General features: G+C 35.3%; 1 protein-coding gene across 1 annotated transcript; it reads left to right on the top strand.

The window, feature by feature from the left end:
• The first annotated feature begins 6,751 nt into the window (after positions 1-6,751).
• Positions 6,752-8,244, top strand: LOC136974154 (uncharacterized). The gene is made up of 2 exons (XM_067268957.1): positions 6,752-6,974; positions 7,157-8,244. The coding sequence occupies exons 1-2, from the start codon at positions 6,805-6,807 to the stop codon at positions 8,232-8,234; spliced, it is 1,248 nt and encodes a 415-aa protein (XP_067125058.1). The 5' UTR covers positions 6,752-6,804; the 3' UTR covers positions 8,235-8,244.
• The last annotated feature ends 2,271 nt before the right edge of the window (positions 8,245-10,515 follow it).

Genomic DNA, 10,515 nt, shown 5'->3' with positions numbered 1-10,515 from the left:
TGCACCGTTTAACGACGCCATTGCTTAAGCTTGTTTTCGTCGCGGAGCGGCTCATCGAACGGCGGACGCGTGTTTCCTGATCAGCGAATTTTTCGCAGAAAAATAACTTAACTTTGGAGACATCATTAATAGAAATATAATTTTTATGGCCGTTGAGTAATAAATGTTTTTTAGTAAGTCCAGTGCTCGTTTAAACTCAACGGTTTGTATAATATCCGCTATTGGTCCAGATTCGACCAATCCTGTCGCGACACGAGTCGGCGATGACGTTTTACCGTGTTAGGGCTGTCTCACACTATCACCGACTGGACCGACCGGTCAAACTCCTAGTCGTATTGCCATGGCAACAGCAGTCGGTCGACCGACTGGTCGTTCCAGTCGGACAGATTTAAAAAGTTAAATATTTGTAGTCGCGTCGGAGCAGTCGGTGAGCTACAGCCAATGAGAGCTTCGAAGCTATAACCAATCAGAGTTTAGATTTATCCGAAGTTAGAAAATGGCGGAAGGTAAAGTTTTCTCGGAAGCTTTAATAAACGAAGTCAGAAAATATCCATGGCTTTATGATATTCGGCGAGCCGATTATAAAGGCGACATTGAAAAAAATAATTGGTTAGAGTAAAGCGAAAGGTATCCAGCTAAAAAATAGTCTTAAACTTCATATTAACGAATAGACGTAGACATATCTAAATGTAATTTGATACGCTGAATCGATTGGTATTAAAAAAATATTACTTACGATCAACCGTTTAAAAGTTACGAACGATTTTTTATTTCCGTCTATTTGCTTCGTTTAAGAACAACTTTATTAAGAAATACGCAGGCACTTATCGATATTAACAAAACGAATTACTTTAATTCACCATAATACATTTCATTTACAAGAGAAAGCGACATTAAAAATGCTAAAATGGTGTCGTTAGCCCGCGAACACGCGTACACACGACAACCTTTCAATGACGGCCATGTTTTCTGTTTAAAATTGAAAAACTTACCACGATTGGCTAGTGTTCTGACCTGTAAGACGCGTTCCGATTGGTCCTTACGAGTCGGCCACCGACATAATCGTACTCAGTGTGAATTCTTTTACTACTAGTCGGTCCGATTATAGGATCGGTCGGGTCGGACCGGTCGGACCAGTCGGTGACAGTGTGAAACAGCCCTAAATGCTTTTACTACTAGTCGGTCCGGTGATAGGATCGGTCAGATCGGACCAGTCGGTCGAGTCGGTCATAGTGTGAAACAGCCCTTATACGAATCCGTGTTATATGAACCTGTGTTATAGGGGAGTCTACTGTAATTTTTATAGGAAAAAATAAGATTTTATATTTATGCTCAGAAAAAGTTTCTGCTCAGAATCTGCTCAGCAAACATTTTTTTGCTCAGAGAAGTACATGTTCCGCTCATCTAGAAGAAAAATTAGAGGGAACATTGCACATGACACTACTAATAATTATTATTGGTTGATCTGAGAATATATCAAGCAGTGGCATTTTATTAGCATTTTGCTGGCCTGTTTTTGTAGGAGGAAGTGTACTAGTAGAATATTTAGGGACATTAATTTTACTTTCAGCCGTAAAAGTTAAATTAATGTAGACAAATATTTAACGTATTCTACGGGAAGACAATTACAATACGATAAGTATTGTAATCGTCTTCAGACGTTACTTTCTTGTTACTTTATTGGCTCTTACAATATAACATCGTTATCGTGTCACACATGACCCTCCTGTTTTCTTACTTTTCAGTGGCGTGCCGTGACATTTGATGATAGGGAAGCTGTGTTTCTGTAAGAAGCCGACTTACAGGGGCAATCAATTAATTGCGCATCGAGGCCCGTTCGTATTCGTTTGTTCGATAAGCCAGTAAAAACCGTATACTTCTTTAAATGTATTTTTAATAGATTATCTGACGTACTTAATAAATAAGAAAGTTCAATATAATTACCTCCGTTATTAGATTCAATAAATTCCCTACGCCCTCTAAATGCCAATTCTCGCTTTGAGAAAAAACATATAACGTCTATTAATTTAGATATATTATTAATCGTAATTATCTTGTTATAATTTTCAATATTTATTTTATATTGTCTACCAATGTTAAATTCTATTCCGCTTTGATTTCCAAATTGCTTCAATCTTACGAAAGAATCGTCATTCCTCATAAATTTTATCGTCAAAATGTCGAAATTTTTTTGTTGACGTATTTATATTTAATTTAGGCATCGGTCTTTCTCTTTTAATAATGTTTTCTTTTTCATTATACGGTCTCGAGCCAAAACTTTTTTAAAATAAATTTTTGAATCACTAGCCACGATATAAGGGCTAAAATTAAAATTATAAAAAAAAACTTACTTGGTAAAACAAAATGTGTGATGAATATACATGCTTAGTAAAAAAAAATTCTTCAATTGTATGAATATACTTTTAAAGAAAGTTATAATTAAATATAACTTTGTGAAGAAACGTACATAAAAATAACAAAATATTCTTTACTTTTTAAATCTTAAAACAATCCACTTACAGTTAGTGAAATAGCTCCCTACGAGTGGCTAATGAATGGAATCGGAGACGGTCCAGGTAGGTGTGTGCGTGCCAAATTCCGAGGGTGCTGATACCGGTCAATGTCAAATGCCTCTTTTGTCGCATCACTAGTATATCTCAAAAGACGCGACGGGGTTGTTGTAGATTTTAAACGTTTCTCACCATAGCTGTAAAAATCTAAATATGTTAAACTTAACAGATTGTCCGTCGTTCGTTTTCTAACTAATTGGTTTTAGGACCAAGTGTTCACGGAAATTTCCAAAATTTACAACTTTTCGGTCACTCTCATTGAACTGGAAAAATTTCTGTCTTTATTACATCTAATATTATGAAGAGATCAGACCCCACTGTATTCGACAAGAGATTGGTTCGGTTAAGCTTCTGTTTAAGTAAAATTTCGGCTCTTTCATCGGGGTTTTATTTATGTTTCTAATTCCCTAATCGCTTAATTATTTAACTACTACTTAAGTAGAAATAAGTCGAAACCGGTTACTTTGTATTTGAATATCTGTAGTCTTGGGAAAGAAGTGGAAAGAAATTTTTACGACAACCGATACATAAATCGTAAATTTAAGGAAAATAAATTCTAGAGCTTTTTTTGTACCATTGTACGTCTCGTTCGTTAAATTTGATTGTAAATGATGCTGCCAAAGTAACAGTTAATTTTTTAACACTGTACTAGAATTGTACACGTTTTTTTCTGCATCCCCTTACAGATGGGACGTACTAAATCGTAATATCACCGGTTTAACATTGAAATCCGTAAATAATATAAGATGGGAGAGCAGAATAAACGCAGAATAAATATATCAAATATTTTAATGGATTTTTTTTAAACTCCTGTCAACTATACAGAACTATCATAAAAACATGCCAGTAAGTTCCTATCGGTTGGGTTAAGTTACAAATCTAGTCTAGGGTAGACAACCATTTTTATAACATGGGCCAGAATAAATTTTACGTTATTTCCGCGGGCCGTAGTAGTTAATTGACGCCTTCTTGTGACTTGTAATTTTTTTAGTCTGCAAATATGAAATAAATAAATAAAAAGTTAATTACTACATTTATTTCCTTTATCGTTTTCGAAAATTACAAAGAATTGGAAAAATAACTATTTTTCCAATTTAATAATCTATTAAAGATCTCGCGGGCCGGATAGAAACTTTTCGCGAGCCGTAGCTGGCCCGCGGGCCGGGGGTTGCCCGCCGTTGATCTAGTCTACTCATGATTCACATAATCGGGCGAGGGCGGCCGAATATCTAGCAGACAGGCGGCTAACAGCCCACAACCGGTCCGGGATATAAAATTGGACGCTTTTCGCGTGTGTTGATTCTACCAGCTAAACCGTGACGTTGGTGCTCTGTAAAGCGAATGCGCCAATGCCTATAATCTGGCTGCTTGGAAGTTGACAGGCAGGCGGCTAACAGCTCAGAACCGGTCCGGGATATAAAATTAGATGCTTTATGCGTATGTTGCTTCTACCAGCTAAACCGGGTGCGGTTGGTGCTCTGTAAACCGCATGTGCCAATGCGTATATAATCTGGCTGATTGGAAACTGACCCTGTTTCGACATTCCTTCCGCCACTGAATTATTCGAATATACAATAGCAATCTTATTGTTTTTTTCACATGTAGTATAGAAATTTGTAAAAGATACATAATGCATTTATAATAAAAAATTAATTTTAATTAATGCTGTACGTTAAAATATGAAAATTTATATTTTATAAAATACAAGGGAAGGTCATTGGAAGGTGGAATCAGCGCTTCCATCGCTTCCAATGACGGCACGCCACTGATGTACATTATTTATTAAAATTACTCATCTAAAACAACTACAAATGTACAGTACTGTACATATGTATGTACTGTACTGTAAATGTAACGTAAAACTTCAAAAATAAACTTGACTGTACATAAAAAAATAACAAATAGTAAACAAATGACACCACACACGATTGACAAACGACTACAGTCCAAACTCAACTAAAAGCCTCTTACCTACCTCTCACACTTAGAGTACCTAGATATCAGAGTAGCGACACACCAGTCATCGCCGCCATGTTCTGTCATCACGTGGTCTATTGAGAAATGGCGATTTTTTTTAGTTTAATAAAGCATTTTATTCGTAAAAATGCTTTATTAAACTAAAAAAAATCGTTATTTTCTAGGTACTCTACTCACGCTCATGTTAACCCGCCATCTGTCGGCTTTGTTCGTAACCTCGAATGTTCGTAAGTAGAGGACTGCCTGTATAGGCTAACATATATAAAAATCCTACAACAAGTTGCTTAACTTTCCAGGCAACATTTAAAACTGCGTGTGGCGCCATCTGTTACGTTATTTTAAAAACTACCGTATGTTACGGACTATAAGACGCACCTTAATTTTTAAGCAATTTTTTATAAAAATACCTATAAGACGCACTTGAATTTTGGAGGCAATTTTTCGAAGAAAACAGTACGTCTTATAGTCCGTAAAATACGGTATATTTTTAATTATTAAAGAATGACAAGTTTAATTTTGAGAATGAGGAAGAACTTCAAAAAAATGTAAATGATGATAACGAGTAAAATTGCCATTAATTCCGACTCCCTCGATTTTTAACCATCAAAATTTAATAGCATCAATGCCCATAATAAACAAACCTCCCTGCAAAATTTCAGAAATTTTCGACAAACAGCAGAGGAAACACAGTGGAACCTCGGTATACGACCTTAACCCGTTCCTGATTAAGTTCCCGATCCATTGGACTTATACCGAATAGGACGTATACCAAACCAGCCTTTCCCATAAGAAGTAATGTGAAAATGATTAATCCGTTTTAATGTAAAAAAAAACCTCTTGATATGGTATATTAATGGGGTTGTAAAATAATTTAAACACTGTTTGAGCACATTAATAAAAAAATAACTTCAAAAATCTATAATAAAATTTATTACAGTATATTGTATTATACTATTTAAATCATTAAATCAAAATCAAATGCTCCTTAATACTAATAATCTGTTTAGAAATTGACTAAATCCCTTTCGCAATAATGTCTTTATTTTTCACGATTGTCGATATCGTCGTTCTCGGAATACGGTATGCAACAGTGAAATCTCGAACACCCATGACACCTTCATATTTCTCAACAATCTCTTTTTTCAATTCCATTGTGATTCTAGTCATTTTTTTAAGTTTTCTGTTGCTTTTTATTTGCCTTTTTGCAATTCATGATTAATAAAAATAATAAAATTTTACTTACAAATTAAAATCAGAAGAAATTTAACAGTTATAAATCGTGGGACCGCGAACATCTAGTCTGGTCTAGTACACCGATAGTGCTACTTGTTCGTAGATGGCGCGTATAATTGAATTAGGTCGTATACCGAACAAAAGTCGTATACCGAGCAAAATTTGTTTCGTCCAAACAGGACGTATTCTAAAGCAGACGTATACCGAGGTTCCACTGTATTCAGCTTCAAATAGGAGGGACTAAATCGTGTCACGCACACACACACACACACATACAGGGAAAAAAACCGAATTTTTGCATTTCTCGACATCTCGAGATCTCCTGAGTCCAAAAATTAAAAATTGGGGGGTCATGTTTTGACCGATCACCATACTTTCTGTTACGTACAACAGCCGGAAAAGTAAAAATTGAATTACGCATTAAAACCGGCATCCACCGGGATTTGGAAGATATTTTGTTTATGGTTGTTTGAGAGTTACTATGATCCCTTGATTTATGTTCTGGTGAAATAAAATCACACTTAAGAGGTAGTGGAGTCGAGGAGGGTCTCCTTTCATTTGCTTACGGTATGTCTGAATATCTTCCATATTGAACTGAAGATAATATTAGATTATGGTGCAAAAGTAAAGGATCTGTTGCAACAATCCTTACAGAGTATTCTACTCGTATAAGTTATGACTGCATCAGATTCCACACACTGGTTTTTAGTTTTGCGACCACGTTGACAGGGACAGAATTTCAACCGCTTTCTTTGGAGCGTAGTCGCTCCAAGTTTAAACTTTAATTTCCTCTAAAAATTGATTTTATTTTTATTTTCATTTAAAGTATTGTTTCTTCACTCTTTTTGTTGATTTCTGAGGTTCCTGTTAATTGTACTTTCATGTAATAAAATAAAATCAATACGTTAAATTTTAATTATTGAAATTACGTAAAAATTATCAAAATTAATTATTTGCTGACAATCCAATCAACAACAATAAATCTTCCAATCAAGTTGTCTTTCTTTACTCAGTGAAAATAAAAATGAATTCCGTTCTTCTTTATTCTTTAGAAAACGAAAAATTAACAGTTTCGTTATCGGAACTGCTTAATTCTAGTGATGCATTAAATGCATTTATTAAAGAGTTTCCAATTTCTAAAGATTACACCATTTTTTTCCCTATGCGTCATACAATAATGTCCATGGCCGTCTCGTAAGTTTAAACATCCATTTTTAAATGTTAGCTACGAAAAAATTAACTGCAATATCGTTTAACGCGTGTTTCAGAATAAATCATTACTTACACATGTTTTTGGTGTAAAGCTTTATAAATTTATATTTTATATAAATATGCTAATGGAAATTTCACTTCATTTATATTTTATGCTCTTGTAGATTTATAGAAAAGAAAGATACAGAAATATCATTTATACAGGACGGAATCGAACTGTATACATACGGCAAAGAATACGGCATGACCAATCTTCAACAGTTATGTCTACATGATATTAATGAAAAATTAGATATAGATAATGTTTGTTTCGTTCACGATTTCGCTTGCGAACAAAATAATTATGACCTACAGTTTATGTGCTGGATGTTTTTCGACGAACACTGGGAAGACGTATTTCAGATGGAAGATTTTCTTAACTGTAAAGAACCAACAATCACGAGATTAGTTTCTCGTCCTATATACGAAACGTTGGACGAATTAAGTTTATTTGATGCAGTTGACGATTGGATTAACGAAAAAATTTCAACAGAAAAACACCCAGTGACAGACAAAAACGCTATTCAACAACGAAGAAAAGAACTCATACGATCATTCCTTCCCAAACTCAGATTGTTGGCAATTGCGAAAGTCGATATGGAGAATATGTTCGATATGTTAGCGCTTCTGTTAACAGAACACGAAATGCGAGCGATTCGTGATTTCTTCTCGAGCAAAGATTATCCTAATGCAAATTTATCCGATTTTCCTCAAACCCTTTGCAATAATACGAAGCAAAGAAATGCCGATACGTACGACTCTTTGTTTAAATATAATTATAAAAGCAAATCTCCAACAGGAAAAGAAATTTCTCTCACCAGAAATACACAGTTCGCTTGCGATATCTTTGTAAAGGAGGATTGTTTCCTGACTGATATTTCATTGCCTGTGTATTTCAGCGATACTAAAACAGTAACTGTGGATTTGAACGTCTGTAAAAATGGAGATGAAAATTCTGCACAGTCGTATCATCTGCAATGCGATAATGACGGAGAAGCGTGTTTATCACTACCGCCTTTTCTAGAAAAGAATTCGGTGTATCACCTGTCATCAAAGATTTCGGAAAATGAAAAAATGGATATTCGCATTTCCTCCGATGCACATTACTTTATAACTGAAGAAGAGAAGTCGGATGAATCAAAGAAAGAGAAAAACAAAAATGATGCCAACAACTTTTATTTCGAAGTTATTCTTTATTTTTAAAATCGACTCGTAGAAACTATAAACAATGATGTATTTATATTTGGTACATTAATCAAAATTCCTTATAAAAGTTTCATTGGAAACTAAATTTCTATAATGGGAGAGCAAATATTGATTTATGCAATGTGTCTCATAAATTACAAATTCATTGAAAGAAAGTAAATAAATAAATTTATTTGGTAACCTTTTGAAATCTGAATCGATAAGGGTCCATCCCGATATGTCGTGACAGATATTCCTTGATCATACCAGTGTGAGATTATAAAGTTTATGAGTGTTTTGTTGGGGCCGTGAAAACAAATTGTGACACAAATATTTACCTTAACAAAAGAAAACTATAATTTAATATGCCAATGCCTACAAAGATTCTCACGAGATCCAAGCTATCGGCTACTTTCGGTGAGACAATACACCGACATGCACAATTAAAACTAATTATAATACAGCTACCGCAGACCTAATACTAATAATTAGGAAATAATAATAAGCGCGACATAACGAATTATATAATTACAAAATTACAGGCAAAACATAAGAAAACTTCTCGCCTGCAGAGGGTGGAATACGCTCAACTCCAGTGTCCGTCACCTTCTGAAACCGGTGTTGTGAAGTCGGAGTCAATAAAATTCTTTCTACTCGACCCCGAATTTTACCGTTGGTAAAATGTAAAGTAAGAAAAATACTTTTTAATTAGTATCTAAAGATATTTCTTAGAAACGTCCACTTTGATAAATTTACATATCAAAATATATTCACCTATAAAGGCTATTTCACACCAAAATTTTGATTCGTATCGCACGCGACGTGCTCTATACTATCGGAAGATAGCTTTAATAAACTAAACGAATATTTTGGCAGCGCCTAAAAAACGGTATTCTCTATATAATGCACGCTAGGTTAGTTATGTTTTTGCTATTAAGTTTCTCTGCTGGAGGTTATCCCAGGACTCATACATTAGCCGCACATAGAAGTTACCTGCTGGTAATTTTTGATCAATTCAGTGAAATATTGGAACTGAGTCTTGTTATTTTTGAGAGAGTTACGCTTAAGGACCAGGAGCCTTCCTCACACGCATAGGCTAGTTTTAATGGGCAGTCGTTCCTTTTGAAGCAATGGGCAGTGGAAGAGATAGTGAGAACATCCATCTACTATAACACTGATTTGATTTGATTTAATGTTAAAGATAAGAAGAGCTATCCGTTATATAACACAGACTTAACCCTGTAGGAAACGGAAAAAAGAAATTAGGAAAGTAAGAAGTTAGGTAGATAGGAAAGTGTGAAAAGAAGCTACCGGGGGCCTCCACGGGACAAATGAGAACATTATGTACAGTGTTGCCGAGCATGCTACGGGGCACTTCTCCGTCCACATATCGGTTTTGCAGTCTTAACTCTTAACGAATACAATTAGTAAGTGCGAATACAATGAGATAAAGTGTATATCAGTATACAGGAGGACTTATCCTGTTCATAAAGCTTTTCTGATTAATACCAGTATTCAATAAACACATGGAAATTAATGGTTGGAAGCAGGATACAGTTTACATTATATGGTAGTCGGGAGAGCTTATCCCGATCGCAATGTAAAGCGTTAACAATGAATATGTACAAATTGACAGTTGCAAAGCAAATAACAGCAGTATCAGTTTATATACAAAGCAGAGTAAAAGCACCCTTGCACCAGGGGACTAGGCTGCAGGATACATGGACATAAACAATGTAGAAGTGTTGACGGTCAGATCACCGCTTTCAAAGTCAATTTCATTTTCAATGTGGAGGGAGAGGAGGACTACCCCACTGATGGTGCATTGGTTACAGTCGTGTTTTCCAAATAACTATTAAATCGGCCATGTCCAGTCAGTAACTGTGTAAGATTAAGACTTGGCGTAAATCAAGTGTAAGTGTATAATTTTAGGGAAGAAGGCATATGTTGTTTCATTATGTTTTAGGATCCCGGCTGCTTGCCAGTTAGTGCTTAATTCCTCCCAGAGGACTTTGTTCAAGTATGAAAAGGATTTCTTATTATCCCTGCTGACAGCAGCTGTCTTGGCCAGTGCATGTGCACGCTCGTTGCCAATGTTGTTCTGATGGACCCTAGTCCAAGAAAGGTAGTAGTTGTTAGTATTATGCTGGAGTATCCAATTTATCTTATTAACCAGGAGATGAGTATTACTTTTCTTAATAATGTGAATGGCAGTACTGCTATCGGTGATTATATGTATACTATTGTGTCTGCAGTTCTCAGAGCTGGAGCTTTGATAGCTTCCGTTATGGATAGTACG

The sequence above is a fragment of the Centruroides vittatus genome, unplaced genomic scaffold, assembly GCF_030686945.1.
Source record: "Centruroides vittatus isolate TY-2023 unplaced genomic scaffold, ASM3068694v2 contig_344, whole genome shotgun sequence".
Lineage (NCBI taxonomy): Eukaryota > Metazoa > Arthropoda > Arachnida > Scorpiones > Buthidae > Centruroides > Centruroides vittatus.
This window is presented reverse-complemented; position numbering and strand designations above follow the sequence as displayed.